The 18,136-nt window shown below is 33.7% G+C and overlaps 2 protein-coding genes across 3 annotated transcripts in view; one reads left to right on the top strand and one right to left on the bottom strand.

The window, feature by feature from the left end:
• Positions 1 to 9,807, bottom strand: part of LOC127871904 (regulator of microtubule dynamics protein 1-like) — a 28,065-nt gene extending 18,258 nt beyond the window's left edge. The window contains exons 1-6 of one of the 2 annotated variants that reach the window (XM_052415184.1): positions 9,542 to 9,807; positions 6,072 to 6,092; positions 4,903 to 5,030; positions 4,001 to 4,199; positions 2,960 to 3,132; positions 1,605 to 1,680 (exon numbers count right to left, since the gene is read on the bottom strand). In XM_052415184.1, the coding sequence (XP_052271144.1) occupies positions 1,605 to 1,680; positions 2,960 to 3,132; positions 4,001 to 4,199; positions 4,903 to 5,030; positions 6,072 to 6,092; positions 9,542 to 9,718 (774 nt within the window). In that variant the 5' untranslated portion in view covers positions 9,719 to 9,807. The remainder of the gene's footprint in view (positions 1 to 1,604; positions 1,681 to 2,959; positions 3,133 to 4,000; positions 4,200 to 4,902; positions 5,031 to 6,071; positions 6,093 to 9,541) is intronic. The other variant, XM_052415185.1, reaches the window with a different exon arrangement.
• LOC127871905 (GTP cyclohydrolase 1 feedback regulatory protein-like) lies at positions 9,757 to 17,611 on the top strand. Its single transcript, XM_052415186.1, has 3 exons — positions 9,757 to 9,896; positions 14,886 to 14,980; positions 16,299 to 17,611. The coding sequence occupies exons 1-3, from the start codon at positions 9,861 to 9,863 to the stop codon at positions 16,459 to 16,461; spliced, it is 294 nt and encodes a 97-aa protein (XP_052271146.1). The 5' UTR covers positions 9,757 to 9,860; the 3' UTR covers positions 16,462 to 17,611.
• Positions 17,612 to 18,136: the final 525 nt, after the last annotated feature.

Genomic DNA, 18,136 nt, shown 5'->3' with positions numbered 1-18,136 from the left:
AATTTTTTTGATGTACAAAATCGGTGTTTTGATAGGATTTATAACCTTAGGTTGTATAATACACAGGATAAAAGTATCGTTGGACTTGATTGGGCCATGAAATACAAACGCAGGTGGCGTTAATTTCTGACCGATACATCTTTCGATAGCAATTAGCGATCCCTATCATAAAAACACCATGGTGTGAATGCTGATTAAAATCAATAAGTTGCCAATAAATCGCTGATAAGGTGTCATAGACAACACTGGTGCACTCGAGTACGGTAGTAGAAGTGGGTTGTTAATTGGGGGCAATAAAGGGATTAGCGATGATAAGTTTTAGCCAGAAAGAGCTCAAAGAGCGATTTTTTTTGGGAACTTATAGACCTTATATTGTTTTTAACGAATGTCGGGACAAATCGTCTCATATCGGGACGCCGGGACAAAGGGCCAAAAAGCGGGACTGTCCCGCCGAGATCGGGACGTCTGGCATGTATGATTGCACTAAATATTCAGATAAAAGAAAACGTCTTGAGGGGCATAACTTTGGACAAAATAATACGATGGATGGTTTAGCAACTTAAAAATTTCAAAGGGCCATAACTCTCTAAATAACTCATCTAACCTGACCCACAAATAACATGCACATCTCCTCAAGGTAGTTAAGCTTCCCATAAAGTTTCATTGAATTCACGTTATAAGTTGCTGAGAAATAGCTCGGACAAGAATTGCACTAAATGTACAATGGAAAATTTCAAAGGGCCATAACTCTGTGAAAAATCATCTAACCAGAACCCACTGATAATATGCACATGTCCTCTTGGTAGTGAAGCTTCCCATAAAGTTTCATTGAATTCAAGTCATAAGTGGCTGAGAAATAGCCCGGACAAGAATTGAACTATATGTACAGTTAATGGAAAATTTCAAAGGGCCATAACTCTGTGAAAAATTATCCGAGGAGAAAACCGGCTGATAATATGCACATCTCCTCTTGGTAGTAAAGCTTCCCATAAAGTTTCATTGAATTCCAGTCATTAGTTGCTGAGAAATAGCCCGGACAAAAATTGTGCAAGGACGGACATACTGACGCACGCACACACGCACGGACTTACGAAACGGCGACTATATGCCCCCCCCAAAAAAATATTTGGGGGAGCATAATAAGAGTACATTGTTTTCATACTAAACAAAAATGTCTCTCATAAAATGATGACTTACTCCTTGACAACCCACTTATTAAAAATCTCTGATAATGATACGGTCTTTTTTGGTGGGCAAGCACAGACAGTACTGTAAGACATTATTTTGTTGCAAGAAAGCTAAGTAAACAATTAAGGCAACGCATTATTCATCTTATTCAAGGACCTTAAACAAAATTCTTTCAATAACAGGACAGGTTTGTATCATCTTATTCAAGGACCTTAAACAAAATTCTTTCAATAACAGGACAGGTTTGTATCATCTTATTCAAGGACCTTAAACAAAATTCTTTCAATAACAGGACAGGTCAGTAAAGAATTTAATTAGAAAATAGTACAACTGGATTTGAATTGAATGATTTGAAGATTTGCAAAAAATATTATAATTACCAAAGTTCAATAATAAACATGTATCATGTTCTTTACCTTATATTTGAAGCCGTTTTGTATTTTTTGTTGGGTGCCCTCAAACTCGCCAACACTGCCTATGGTGATTGCAAACCTGAAAATACACACACATATATGAAATACAAAAACTGATATTATATGCAGGGAAAATAAATGCTTTATTTCAACCCTTTCCCACTAACATACGTATTTTCACGCATTTGTAGTCCCTTAGAAAGTTATATTTAATTTAAGACCTTTCTTACTAGATTCAAGTTTTTAAGACTTAATCTCCAAACCTTTAGATACTGATAAGCAGCAAACAGCATAAAACCTGAACAGACTGCACGCTACTTGCAGGCTGTTCTGGTTTTCTGCTGATTGCAAAAGCCATTTTCACTTTGCTTCTGATGGGGAAATGGTTGAACATGAATTGAATTAGACATTGGATCATTTGTTTGTTTTTAAGATTTTTACCGTTTTTTAACAGTATTTCTGCAATATCACAGCAGCCAGTTCATAAGTTTGCCTATTCATACTTTTCCTGGGTTGGTTGGGTAACTAGTACTCGATGCAGATACTTATGCCAGTAACTGAAAACTGTCCTACTTTATTCAGAGTTAGGGTAAAAATGGCCACAGAAATAAAATGCATGACAAACTCACACACAATTCATGTGGCTTGATTACAGAAATTACTCCGGCACTCTAAATTTTTGGACACCCCCGATTTTAGAAAAAATAATCAATTTTCATGACTCTAAATTTTTGAACATATGTTTTCGTCAATTATTAATGACTTTTAATTTTCTGATTGCTTATTTAAAAATTCTATTTTACCTGAATTCTGTCCTGTTGCACTTATCTGGTGACAAATGGATAATGCGTTTTAAAAACCGGATTTAGGCTTATAAAACTTGGCAGGCAAATGCCTTGAGGCAATGGGCAATTAAATTTGTTAAATTTGGTAAATAACTATCTATACCTGTAATAAACACTGGATTCACCCAACAGCTTAAAGTGAAACATATATAAAAGTAATTTATACTATACAGCGTAGTATTTTACAAGCATGTGCCATTATTTTTTGAAACAATTGACAATATACAATTTGCATTCCCATATCCGATTGTCAATGCGACATTTTAAGAGTGTCTCTAAATTTTCAAAAACATGCATTTTTTGTCTCTTAATTTTCGAACACCTGTATTTTAAAAATACCTTTTGTATCTAAATTTTGGGACACAATGTTTTTTATTATTTAAAAGTGTGAAAACTGAGAGTAATTAAAGTACTCTAGGATCTAATCTGATGATACAATTGACAGTGAAAACGTTCTTCCAAATTAGCCAGGAAACTGACAAACAAAATATGCATATTTGACACACTTCCTACCATTTATGAGCGTTTGCACAGCTTTCATCAAGATTCAAAGCAGTCTCAGCATAGCTGTTAGCATCGTACATGTACTTTTTCTTCTTTTCTGTGTCACCCTCAGCGCCGATGATCTGAGAAACTTGGTAGGTGGACTTTGAAAGCCGCCAGAAATACTCGGGGTCATTTGAAAACTGGAGAGAATTTTAATTATAATGCAAACATGTAAGTACTGGTTTACATAATAAATAAAGCATCAAAATGGGAATGGACATGCACTTGTGAGTTCATATATTCATTTTGTATCATTCAAAAACACAACTACATGTACTACTTACTAGCTACTTGGTTTTAAACATGAAGTTATATCACACACAAAAACAACATTTTTGTACTCTTAAAGCATTATAATTCTTAAAAACAACATGTACCTGTATATAAAGAAATGAGCCAAATCATAGGAATAAAATTGTAACATGTTTAGTTTAAATTTGTTGGAACTGGCTAGAATATGGTTTGAAATAATGTTGGTTATCATGAAACAGTTTTCTTTATAAATGTTGGTTATTATGAAACAGTTTTCTTTATAAACCATAAACCTTTATGAACAGTAAGAGTATGGTTATGTACAGTTAATGTGTGAAAAATCACAACCAATCTAAACTTCAACTTAATTATTATTAATTAAAAAATCTTGAATTAGGATTCATTAAACTTTAAATAATGATCGTTGATAGGAAACATTTGTGTTCATAAATATGAACAGTGACAGCATGGTTATTTAATCTTAATTTGTGAAAAAGCAGAACAAATCTAAACTGCAACTTTAAATTAAAAACAAACAATAAGAAATCTTGAATTGGGATGCATTTTTGACTAAGATACAAATATTCACATTGATTCAAATAAAAACAAGTTAAATTCAAGCTAATCATATTTAGATTAATAACTATTAAATAACAAACAAAATCAGGACCAGAAAAATACGACATTATGATGAATTTTAATTACAGATTTGGAAATGATTCAACTGAATTTGAAGTATTTTATAAGCAGACCGACCTTGCCTTGTTTATTTTGAAGTAAATCAAAAGCCTTTTGCTTGTCTAAATCGGTGCCCTCAACCAGTTGATCCACCGCTGCAAAGAGTTCAGTCCCTGGATGTTGAACTGAACTTTCTGTGTCCTGTTCCTGTGTGGGAACTATTATTTGATCTTCAACTTCTTGTAGAGCAATTTCTTGTAGAGGATCAAAATCACTCCTAAGTAGAGGAATAGACTGACCTTGTTTATGCTCTCATTAAATCTCTTAAGTGTTGCTGAGTTGCTAAAATAGGCCATCATATTTTATATGAAGTTAATTAAAAGAATACAATGATTAAACTAAAAAAAAATCTTTATTTAAAACCAATAGACATTCTAAAATACAACAAGGTTTAAACGTGTTCCTTGTTATGTACATTAATGGGCCATGCTCTGTGAAAAGAGGGTTTAATGCATGAGCGTTAAGTGTTGTCCTGATTAGCTTGTGAAGTCCGCACAGGCTAATCACGGACAACACTTTCCGTCCAAACTGGATCTTTGCTAAGAAGATAATTTCTTTAAACAGAAAATATCATAAGTGGAAAATGTTGTCCCTGATTAGCCTGTGCTCAGGGACAATACTTTCAACTTGTATGAAATTTTGTTACTATTTTTAGGTAATTGCATCATTTATTCATATTTTTATTGGTTAACATTTATAAACTTGATGACATCGACAGAAATCCTGTAAACTTTAAAGAAACAAAGCATCACCACCTAAAAGAGTTCTCTGTTTAGTGAAAATCATATTTAGGCGGAAAGTGTCGTCTCTGATTAGCCTGTGTGGACTTCACAGGCTTATCTGGGATGACACTTTACGCAGGTGCATATAACCCAGTTTTCCCAGATTGAGGCTGAATTTTATGTCATCAGTGGTTATACCCGCCATACGCCTCCTCATACACGTCATCCTCCTCCTCCCCACTGCTGGTTGCTATGGAGAAGAAGCCACTCCCTGGTCCCCGGCGACGCTTACTCACCCGGTCAACCTTATGATGGAGCTGATCAATCTAAAATCAAGTTTTCTTTGTCATTTCAGTTGTTTGCTTTTTCTGTATTGATTCTAAAGATTTATTGCTATTTCACACATAATGTAAGGTATTTGCACAAAACAGCATACTTTGTTATTTTAATACTTATTACACTTTGTATAAGCAGACATTGATAATACTAAATAAAGTTATTCAACAAAGTTTTTTATGGAAGACTGCCTCCAGTGTTTTGAACAGATTTTTCAATAAACTTCACCAAATTAACCAATATCATGTTTTATTTCAATTTTGTAAAGGCTGTCACCAATTGGCTAATAAATCTAAAAGAATAAAAAGATAAAACACAAGTTTTTTTTATTTTAAAAAATGTGAAAATATGCATGTTTGACATTTTCTTCATTAAATCTAATGAGCAGCCTTTTCCTAGCGTATCTATGGGTCAGTAAAACAGACCCATTCCCAAAGCAAAATGGTAAAATAAATTTTCAATGTGAAAGAAAAATTCCCAATTTCAAAATAAGATATTTTTTACAGAAAGAAGTGTCTAATGATTATTAAATCTCAAATTTTATGAAAGTAACTGTTAACATATAAAAAGTATATACCAGTAACTATAATTTATTTGATTTTTTTCATCTTAATATTTGACTTCTTATTTGAATTATTATAAAGAGTATATTAAATTAGTTTTACCCTAATCAGTTGACTTTTTGCACAAAAGATCCCAATCCCAAAATTGCATTTTTTGAAAAAAGTCTACAAGATTCCATTTCATCTCTGGTGTTTTGAACTTGATAAGATGAATTTTAATCAACACAAAAATGTAGCTCTGTGTTCTTGTAAAACTAAATGAACTGCAGAAAACAGGTTTAACAGAACTGATGTGAACTTATGCCACGCAAAGTGAGAAAAAAATCAAAAGCAACTGTTACAGTAACCAGAAATAGTTAAAATATTACATGTATATCCTCCTGTTACCAATTACAGGTGCATTAAGACAACAAGTAGCATAATTTCTTAACTACAGTAATGAAAACAATGCAACAACAAACAATTTACCTTCAAAGAATTATTTAATTCCTGTGAAATCAATTTGCAGCATGATTAACCACCCAGAGATGATAGTTGAATACATGACTGCAAAAGCATGGCTGACCTATTACGGTGATGTCACATCGATTGGAGAGTACTCAAAAAAATTAGTTGAAGTAAGATTTTGAAATTAAGTTAAATGTGTATTGTCCTTATTTTTTGTGTTTGTATTTATTTTTAATTGAAGTATTGGTAGTTAAACAAAAAACTATGAGCGCATATCTGTGATTCTCTTTCTTAATGTAAAAAATATCACCGTAAATAGTAGTTCTCCTTGAATGCCCTGAGCTATTACGAGTACATTATATACAGCGACCGGGAGGGTCAATAGCTGGGAGTTTGATTATTGCAACTAAGTAAAAAGGTCTCCACCAGAAATAGTTCACAACATAATACTAATGCTTTGATGACTACATGGTCTTTTAAAATGATAAGACCCATTAGTCTAATTTAAATTCACATGCAAAGCCAATAACATTATTTAAATTTTACAAAATGACAAACAGACAGAGAGATCACGGTGGTGTAGTGGATGAGATGTCCGCCTAGCAATGGGGAGTTTGATGGTGCGCTCCATGCTTGTGGAGCGTTCTCATTATCTCCTCCATAGATACCAAGTACTCGTTCTTCCCAGGAAAAGGACTCAATATTGAATCAATTAACCTTGAGTGAGTCGCAGACACTGACAATAGTAACGCTGAGGAATGGAATAAAGTTGATATCGGTGATTATTGTGCAGCTTTGTACGATTCTGAGTGGTACATAGGGTTTGTTACGGAAATTGATGACACAGAAAGCAAAACAAAAATCAACTTTATGGACGAAGTGAGGAAGAGAGAAATATCATTCCGCTGGCCATCAAAACGTGACTTAACTTGGATATCTTAACGAAGATCCCAGAGCCGTACCCTGATGGGTCTAAAAAAAGATTCTTTACACCAGGGAGTGATCTACTTGATCTTATTGAGCGAATTTATGAACGGAGTACAGAGGAAAAAAATTATTAACTTCCGTTACCAAACATACTGATATCTGAAAGACCATTAACGCATGTAAAGTTTGCAAATATGAACTATTTAGAAGTTTTTCGTCTTGAACATGTACGGAATGTTGCTTAGGCGATCGAATCTGTGTGTGAATTTATATATAGTATGGTGAAGTTCGAGTAGATGATCCAATATTCATGAGTTCAAATGTTACTAGTTTTAGGGCTGTTACCACAGTAATTCAGTGACATGTATGCTTATTTAAATATTTACAGCCATTTCTGCAGCGTATGATGACAAATACTTACATAGTTGTGATAAAACTAGCCTTAGCATATGTTTTATTTTTGTTTAACTTTATAACGAAGTTGACGGAAAATTAACTTCCGTTACATTTCACATTTCTTAAAAATATATTTACTCACACGTGGCAGCGTAAGGTCGGTGTCAATATGTTTCTAATGCTACGCTACATATAAATTAATACGTGTATGGTATAATTTGCAATTTAGAAAGTCATTTGTGTGTTTGTATTAAAATGTTTCAGTTAAAACTACATTCTTCTTATTTGTGAGGTTGTCGATATGCTCCAAAAATGCCTCATATGTGTGCCAATATGTTTCCAGTAACCTTACTTAAACTTTTATTTATAATTAGCTACTAGATATTGTATTATATTTTATTGTATTCTAAGAAAATAAGGACCGTGTTTGTCATTTAAAAAAAGTTGATGTTACTGTTAACTTCCGTTACTTTTTACTTTTGTTTGTTTGTTTAAGTGTTACACAGCAAATACCTTGCTTTCTAGCGCTTGTCATGCTGTTATGTCAGATACATAATAAATGGCTGGTTCAAAAAAATATACAAAATTATTCTGTTGATCTTTTCTTTTCTTGCAATGTCAATGTAACTAATGCAAAATGAAGGAATAACTGTAAACAAAAGCTATGCCATCTGAATAGTCAAATATCTCATCAGCTGTTGGTGATTTTTATCATGATTCTATCGTACCATGCGTTGCAATGTGTTCATGATATCGTCATTTGCCAGAAATGACCGATTTATATCTCCAGAACAGAGGGATTAACAATAAAATGATCCAAGTAGAAGTTTAACTTCCGTTACTTGAAAAATACTCTAATTAATACCATTGTGAATATTTTGAAAATGGTAAATAATTGATTAGAACAAAAAAATGTTCATACTTCTGAATAATTGTTCTTTTGAAAACTGTTTCTAATTGTATGATCTAATGACAGTGATTTTTTACTATTTTGCAAGGTCAATGGCACCAAAAAAATGAGAATGGCTGCATAATGTCCATATCTGCCTATACAGTCGATTGGTGTATAACGGATAGCTAAGGACTTCGAGTCTCATTTCAACGTAAACACCATGCATTCAGTAATTAAACCTTTAAACCTAGATAGACACAATGTCTTTCCTATTGAAACATGCCAGTGGTTTTAAATTTCCGAAAAAATATTATTTGTTCACAGCGCGAATTTCATGGTACACTGATTCAGCCATTACCGGATCGCTTAGGTCTTTATCGGATTACATGTGTATCGTGTTATTTCTTGAAATTTGACTCAGTATTTGTAAAAAATAATTGCAATATATGTACACTTTTGCGTTTAATTAGACCAAATTCATGGAAATTTCTGCACAATTGATGAAGTAATGGCTGTTCAAAGCGATGCACCCTATAGTCGGGTCATTTTGAGTTGAATACCTTGTTATATATATATATAGATTTGATAGTGAAAAATATGTCTTCAGAGAAATCGATTTTTCGTTATAATTTGATTATTTTTCATTAAAAATGATGTTTTATATAATAAATATCATAGCCACACGCTAACCTCATGTGTATTAGACAACTTCAATTGAGTTTATATTTATTTTGAGACAATCCCCACATTCCTGAATATGGGTCACCACATGTCCGTTATTCACTAAATCCCGAGTTCCAGCTTTCATGCTTATTTTATATGGTACGCATCAATTTGGTTTCTGAGCATAAATGAGCATTTTACTTTTGTAAAGGACACATAATACAATGAACATTATGTTTACCAAACAAAATCTGCAAAATTTAAGAAACCATTCGTCTGCACTTTTCCTGTCGTGCATACATAACGTGACCTTGTTTTGCTTTCGAAAACAGAAACGGTTGTAAACATTGACACACATCAACAAAAACATGAATCAACTTAACAATGATAGGCTTTTTTGTATTCAATTCATAGAAAACTATCAATCTTAACATAAATAAAAGCAAAAAACGTTTAACCTATCCGTTACTCACTAAAATCCGCTATACATCAATCGACTGTAATGCTCTAAAGGGCACTTACTTGGCAGTATACATAGTCATTAGATAGATGTAATGCAAACCTATATTGATTGTTATTGTTCACACCATTGATGTCAAGCGATTTTTCATACCTGTGATTGAATATTTTGCAACTGTTGGACCACCCCCCTCAAATTCTCCAACTCCTGCAAGTGTAAATTCTCCAACTCTCGCAGTATTCTCGCTGTCATCCGCCAATACATGTAGCACAGCACCGCCCCGGCACCCACAGCGCTAAATAAAGGAGCGTTCTGTCGAAAGAAACTCATTTTGATAAAAAAAATTATTTAGCAAGCCGTTGTTGTCCGTTGTTAAACATTAAGTTGGCCGGAAGTGGTGCCACTTTTCTTCCAGAAGAAGAGTTCACAATTGAGGTTGATTGAGATTGTTAAAAACACAACGCTATTTGCAATGCCGTATGTCATTGTCAGCACACAAATTCGACTGGTAATTGTGAAATGGTTTCTGTTTCGATTGTTTCATGGCCTCTTAATGACAACATAACACGTGTTTTTGTTAAATCGATTCGTTTTTATGGTAGACGTGTATCCGGATTATAGTTAATTCGGATGTAGAGTATGAGATAGTTCTTCTTGAATGATTAGCGCTTTAATTAGTTTATACGGATGGTCAATAGCTTGAATATGGATGATTGCAACTGGGGATTGAGGCAGTTTGTAGAAATGTTTAATTATCATTCTTCTGTTTTAAATAATTTTTAAGTTGAGAACCTCACTGGTTGGCAGTATTTTTCTGACACTTAAATTTTCAAAATGATTTACTATATTTGTATCTTGTACCCAGGTTTTTAATCATGTTATTTTATATTAAAAAATGCACAGTCTTATTGGTCTTAAAAATAAGTGAACTAACTTGTTTAAAACTAAAAGAAAACATATTCTATGTTGATTGTCTTAGACACATGGGACTGTCTCCATGAAATAAAAAAGTGCCCATCCTAGATTACGCTGTGTGTTTATTAAAACAGATAGTTATCATTTTTTCATTCAAAATCGGGTCCGGTAAACGGCCCCATTCACAATGGAAAAAAGTATATATTTTTCCCAAATGGGAGCTAAAAATTCCCAATGGAAAGTTTCCAAAAATAAATAATTTTTTTTTTAGATCTCAATTTTGTTCGTCTCCCAACCATATAAGTTCAAGCTTGGTAAATATAATACTGAAAACATTTGTATTCTCAATTTCAATTCTCAACTTTGAAGCATTTTTAAGCAAAACAACAACAACCCTTATTTCTAATTTTTAGACAAAACGCCGCAAATTTTCCCAATCTAACTGTTTTGACAATGCTGATTTTAACATGAAAACAAAAGAGTTATGTGTAGTCCATTATTGTTGACCATTGACTCAAGTGTAAATATTTGAAAACAGGCAAGTGACAAGTTAAATTGATGCATATTTCCACATTTTCATATAAAATTAATTATCACAATTTTTATGTTTAGTAGACCATAATAATAAAACATAAAATACCAATGTTATAACTTATTTTCCTGCGCCTTCTAAAAGTTTAAACCTTAAGAAGGGGCAATTTCTTTTATGATCACCCTATAGGATCTTGTGTCTGTTGTGCCGTTTCCAGTGAGTGTTGATGACTTTTAACTTGTACAAACTCTAGGGGCCACATTTTTTATCCAATCTTAATAAAACTTGGTCAGACTGTTTATCTGCACAATATATAGGTACATGTAGAGTTTGAATCTGGATCACATGCATTCAAAAACTCGGTCACCAGATCAGGTCACCAGATCAAATCTTAATAAAACCTTCTAGAAACCAAAGTTATGACTTAATCTTGATGAATCTTGGTCAGAACATCCTTCTTGACAATATCTAGGCCATGATGTTTATAGCAGGTAAAAACCAATATCACCACTTACATATTTTAGAATAAACCATGTAACCACTAGAGTAATACATTAAGCGTATGTAACATGTGAGACAACTCTTTATAAATATTGAGTATAGAATTGGTTGCAGCTACTCCTCTTTGACTGCAAAGTTAAGTTTACCTGTGTGACTCATTTTTGTGTTATTGATAATCAAGATTTGATTTATTTTATGCCCCTTTCCAAGAAAGTAGTTGTCGTGCTCTTCCTCTTTATGTCTGTGGAAAAATGTCTTTTCTCAGCCTCACTTTTGCTATATGTTGTCAGATGGATTTTGAAATAGATTTCCACCATCATAAGACACATGTTGCTCTCATCTCTCTACCTTAAAGGACAAGGTCACACTTATGATTAAAGTAAAAACATTGCCATAAAACAGCTTGAAAACTTGTGTGTCAGCCATAAATTTGACACAAATTACTCCATTTTGACATTACTTTGACATTACTTTACAAAAGTAAATGTGTATAAGACAACATGAAACTTTGCGTGTATAACAACCATCCCCTAACTTAAAGGTCAAGGTTACACTTCAAATATCAAATATAGCCTATTAACAGCTGTAACTGTATCATTCATAATGCTTTTTAAAGATAACCTCCATCTTATGACAACCATGAGGACACATTGTTTCTTGTGTATAACCTGTCTCCTTAGGTCAGGGTCACACAATTTGCTGGTCATATTTGCCTAATAAACAGCTTGTCCATGCAGTCACTGTCAATCATCATCCAATTTTAAGGCAAACTATCACAGATGACTACCACAACTTACTTAAATTCAAAATTTGCCTTAAGTAGCTAATGTTTGACATATTAACCAGAAATTTAAGAAAAAATTAAGTAAAATTTGGGAGCATCTATTCCCTATGGACACATGTCTTGTTCTTTTAGGTTTTTATGCCCCCCAAGAAAGGCATAAAGTGATTGGACTGTCCGTCTGTCTGTCCGTGACACTTTGTGTTTAGGTTTCGAAAAATGCTCATAACTTCTATGTCGCTTCAAATAGCTACACTGCAACTCCAATATATCACGGTCCGTTATAATCGCGTTGTCCAATATATCGCGAATCGGCTATGGCTCCCAAAAATCTGACGAGCATAATCCCCAAATAAAATGTTTTAATTTGATGAATTAAAATCCGTTTCAAGCTAGTATTTTTCCCTTTTTTCACCAACTTTAATCCAACATTCATAATCCAGTTTTGACCAGATTGTTTGCTGACATTGTACATCACTTTAATACCTGTGTACTGGGATAAACAATAGCCCCTCTTGTCAAACATAACAGGTCATTTCGGGTGTTACCATTCTGTATTGAATTTACTTTGAACTGCCGAAACGCACCAGTGCACACATGAAGGTGTACACAATTATAACTGTAAATGTCACAAGTCAATACTGACTTATCTCAACAATCTGTGTTCGTAAGATACAGTGTAAACTACTTGCTTTTAATTTAGAGGTAAAGATCCCTCAGTTTGTCAAAATGCACTACTATTAAAACCCATGCTTTGGCATGCATGTGTATGTTCCATACGCACACAAATTTTGACCCCTGTGACCTTGACCTTGAACTTAGGGTCCGGGTGTAGGTTTTGAAATCTGCGTTTAGGTTTCGAAAAAAGCTCACAACTTCTATCAAGCGTTTATAAGGGGCATAGGTCATCCTTTGGTGTCAGCTCTTGTTCTTTTTGTTTTCTTGCATATCATACCTTGTTTTAGATCAAATCTTCCACAATTGATTAAACTTATTTGATTAAATAGATATAAACACGAGACCATTTTTTCATTTGCTCGGCCCCTTAAGGTATCAGGTTTACTAATAAATGAGAGATGCAATAAAGTAAATGCTATATTTTTTTTGTGGATGAATTCCTTTAACTGGTTAAATATGTGTCTATGAACCCTCCAAACTTTCAATACATTATTTCGAACATGAAATTATTATTGGCTGTACTTTGCTACAGAGTTTTCAAAGCATGTACTGTTTTATATGAACTAAATTTTAGTTCAAATTCTTTATGTTAATGAAAACCTGAACTTGGCAAGGTAAGCGAAAGAATAGTTTTGCTCAAATATAATTGACAATGCATGTTTCTGCTGCATAGCTCTAGTACTACCAAGGGGTGTGAAATTCTTCTCACCCAATAGAATTGGCAACTAAAATTTGATTCCGGCGAGTATGATATCTGAAATACTTAGCCTATCGAGTGATTGAATTTGCAGGTCAGTCAGCACCTTTATTTTGTAACAGATGATTATGGAAGGGCAATGATTAGGCTGTGTTGATGCTTAACCCTTTGCATGCTGGGTAATTTGTTGTCTGCTAAAATTTTGTCTGCTGAATTTCTAAAATTAGCATTTTCTTCGATTTTTTTTCAAAGAATGCTATCAGAATAGCAAACAGTTTGGATCCTGATGAGACGCCACGTTCTGTGGCATCTCATCTGGATCCAAACTGTTTGCAAAGGCCTTAAAAATTTTGTTCCAGCACTGAAAGAGTTAATGCTAAATTTAGTACAATTTCTAACAGTACTCAGTTCATTTGTGTTCAAGCCGGGTTAATAATATTAGTGAAAGTGTTTATTATGTCCCCCACTATAGTAGTGGGGGACATATTGTTTTTGCCCTGTCTGTTGGTCTGTCTGTTGGTCTGTTGGTCTGTCTGTTTGCGCCAACTTTAACATTTTGCAATAACTTTTGCTATGTTGAAGATAGCAACTTCATATTTGGCATGCATGTGTATCTCATGAAGCTGCACATTTTGAGTGGTGAAAGGTCAAGGTCAAGGTCATACTTCAAGGTCAGAGGTCAAATATATGTGGCCAAAATCGCTCATTTTATGAATACTTTTGCAATATTGAAGATAGCAACTTGATATTTGGCATGCATGTGTATCTCATGGAGCTGCACATTTTGAGTGGTGAAAGGTCAAGGTCAAGGTCATCCTTCAAGGTCAGAGGTCAATTATATGTGGCCAAAATCGCTCATTTTATGAATACTTTTGCAATATTGAAGATAGCAACTTGATATTTGGCATGCATGTGCATCTCATGGAACTGCTCATTTTGAGTGGTGAAAGGTCAAGGTCAAGGTCATCCTTCAAGGTCAGAGGTTAAATATATGTGGCCCAAATGGCTTATTTTATGAATACTTTTGCAATATTGAAGATAGCAACTTGATATTTGGCATGCATGTGTATCTCATGGAGCTGCACATTTTGATTGGTGAAAGGTCAAGGTCAAGGTCATCCTTCACAAGGTCAAGGTCATCCTACAATGTCAAACATCATATAGGGGGACATTGTGTTTCATTTTTAAAATGTTTTTTTAAACAGCTTTAAATGATCAATTTATTTGGAGAAGTGTCATGTCTTTTGAGCGGTGATTGTGAAAATCATGAAACTTAGGGTGACTACAAATTAAGTAAGTGTGTCTTGACTCTTTCAGTGGATAGAATGACTTTTAAAAGATTTTCTGCACCCCTGAGTCCTAAATACTTTTCTGTAAATATCGATATTTCTAGGAGTGTGGCCCCACAACTGTTGGGGATGAGTGGAGCGACAAGGAACTAATGGCCTATCTTGGAGCTGAACTCATTCAGATTCTGGGAAATAACTTGTAAGTGGAACAAGTTTCTCTGGTGTGCTGACAATCAAGGTGTCATCAGTTTAAGCCTGTGGAGACAGCAACTGAACAGTATTACAAAATAAATCTGGCATGTTATGTAGTTAAAAAATGAAGGTAATGTCATGTTCAAGACATCCTTGATCATATCCTTTATCTGATCGTTACTGTGAAACCATCATTATTCACCAAAGATTAATTGTTAACTAGGTTTTCCGAAGGAAAAAACTGGTTATAAGATTGGCGAATGTCGGCGGGCTGGCTGGCAGGTGGGCAGACGGAACAAGCTTGTCCGGGCCATAACTTTGTCATTCATTGTGAGATTTTAAAATCATTTGGCATATTTGTTCACCATCATTGGACGGTGTGTCACGCGAAAGAATTACGTCGATATCTTCAAGGTCACACTTTGAGTTCAAAGATAAAAAATGGCCATCAATTAGCTTGTCCGGGCCATAACTATGTTGTTCATTGTGAGATTTTAAAATCATTTGACACATTTGTTCACCATCATTGGACATTGTTTCGTGCGAAAAAATTACGTCCATATCTTCAAGGTCAATGTCGCCAGGACTTAAAATAGATTGATTTTGAAATAAGGGGGGTAACTGAACAATCAGTAACAATGCACATTTTGAGTTTGAGTTGTCTCCCTTTATCAGACTTTTTTTTTCCAAAATTGAAATCAAGGTCGCTACGAGTAAAAATAGGTTGAATTTGAAACAAGGGGGGTAACAATGCACATTTTGAATTGTCTCCCTTTATCATACTTTTTTTTTTTAATTGAAAACCTTGTTTTGTGACAATTTTGTCTGTTGTTGTTTATCTTTGTCAGTAGATTTATTGACGAATTCAAGTTAGTTACAAATAATTATTTCCAATGTTTTGAAAAACGACTGAATTACAGTAGGCATGAAATACATTTATGTCTAACGTAACCCACACATACATAACTTAATGGGTAATCAAGTTGTTAACAATTAGCACTAATCCTTACTATGTACTATTCTACCTAAATAAGTCAACAGCTTTACTGCATAAGCGTTTTACAGGAAATGTTAAGTGTCAGTAAAGTATAAAGTATAATGTAATCCGTTGTGTTATACAAGTATCAGAATGTATCTACATTGCGAAAAACACACCTTATTAAGCCATAAGGGCCATTATGTACATTGTGTTTTTCAGGTGTGTTGCTGGTTAAACAGCCAACACGCAGTTATATTATATTATATTTATATAATTAATACTATAAATTTATTTTCTTAAGTAAACTATACTAAAATTGAATCATTTTGTTTTGACTGTATTCCAGTAAAGAATATCGTACCAATGATGTTGTACGCTCGGTGCTCAACAAACTCGAGTTGAAAGGCTACAAATTGGTGTCCAGTACTGGAGTTGGTCAGACAATTGTGTTCTCAATGTACAAGCCAGACTCCTCAATCTGCGACAATGCACATCCGGAAACCAGTTGATGAATACATTTGAGCTGTGCTCGGGGAAAACGGGGCTTAATGCAAGTGCCTTAAGTTTGTCCCTGATTATTCTGTGCAGTATGGTCAACACTTTCTGCTTGTATGGTTATTTTCATTATAAGAAAGTCTCTTCAAAGCAAAAATCTAGGTTATGCGGAAAGCGTTCTAAATTAGCCTGTGCAAACTGCATTGGCTAATCTTGGACAACACTTTACGCACATGCATTAAGCCCCCTTTTCCAAGTGTTAGGCTTATTTCATGGCTCGGAAGAAATGCTGATTAGAGTACTTTGTTAATGCATCATTATTTTATTATAATCTAGAGAGAGATTATTATTATTATCACTATTATACACATGTACAATGTTGTATATGCTTCTGTTGGCATTTGTTTAGAAATCTCTATTGATAGTTTGCATTTGACTTAATAATCATGAAAACAGATGGTGCCAAAATTATTGACTTTTAATGACAAACAGAAACTGATTTTTATTTAATTTAAGCATGTTGTTAAGTATTTCCTTAAAATTATATTCTTTATTTTTATTCTTGGGAACACGTTTGTGATAGCAGTGTTATTATGTAAAATACTTTTAAAATGATCATGCATGTGTAGTTAAGAACTAGCTAAATAGCTTTAGATCTGTAAATTTCTTGTTTTGTAAGTTTTTATTTTTTGAAGGGGTTAAATATATTATTAAAATGGGTTGATTAATTATGAATAAACTGTACGGTTATTGATGTCTACAGTGAGTAAATTCGACTTGTGGTTAACTTTAGCTAATGGTTTTCTTGCCATTGCAAACATAGGGTTAATGAAAATATGTGGGTTAAAATAGGTAGCAATTTTTTGTTAAGAAAATGTTTGCTATTTCTACAGAATCCTCACTTTTTTTACCTATTATGAACAATATTATGAAAAAGAAGAAAAGAAGAGAAAGAAAAAAAGTGAGGGAGGAGATGAAATGAATTTGTAAACCAAAAGAACAATCACTAAAATGATGGAATGGCCGTTATTTACACCTTCAACAGTAAGATGAATAAATGGTTTACTGCCAAAGGCAGTTTACTTGCACTGTTTAGAAGAATTTTTGTAAGATTTCAAATTTCAATCTATATAATATCTTACTAAAATACATCCTCAAAGAAAATTATTGTTAAACTTGGTCCTTTTAAGTCAACTTGAGGAAACCATACTAATGTTGGACTTTTGAGATTGTCTTCTGTCTTTAGTTTGAGGAGTGTCATCTTTTGTTCTTGCAGTGGATGATAAGGAAGTAATCATATATTATGCCACCAGTCATATGACAAACAAATGAAAAGAAGTCTGCAATTGGTGCTGTTAAACTTAAAGGGTCTGTCAACCACAAACAACGAAAAAAGAAAAGTACTTAATATATGATATGGCACGAGTTGTCATATCATACCATATTTTATTCACAGGCAGCAGTATCATTAAAAAACAAAAAGATAAATAAAAAAAACGTCTCTTGTTTCACAATCTTTCAGCAATAGGCATATAGCGCGTTTCATACCTTGTGTATATATAATACCTATAAGAGGGGTATTTTTTTAAACTGTTATTTTTGTCAATATTCGTTGTTGAAAAGTCAAACCATACACAATAGGTGTACATTTAACAATCTGGAACCCCTGGGGTAAGCTCGGGGGGGGGG

The sequence above is a fragment of the Dreissena polymorpha genome, chromosome 3 (genome assembly GCF_020536995.1).
Source record: "Dreissena polymorpha isolate Duluth1 chromosome 3, UMN_Dpol_1.0, whole genome shotgun sequence".
Classification (NCBI taxonomy): domain Eukaryota; kingdom Metazoa; phylum Mollusca; class Bivalvia; order Myida; family Dreissenidae; genus Dreissena; species Dreissena polymorpha.
This window is presented reverse-complemented; position numbering and strand designations above follow the sequence as displayed.

Excerpts from the sequence above, each read along its gene's own strand:
- LOC127871905 (XM_052415186.1), top strand. The coding sequence starts at position 9,861 with ATGCCGTATGTCATTGTCAGCACACAAATTCGACTG. Across the intron at positions 9,897-14,885 it reads TCAGCACACAAATTCGACTG|GAGTGTGGCCCCACAACTGT; the intron begins GTAATTGTGAAA and ends CGATATTTCTAG. Across the intron at positions 14,981-16,298 it reads CAGATTCTGGGAAATAACTT|TAAAGAATATCGTACCAATG; the intron begins GTAAGTGGAACA and ends ACTGTATTCCAG.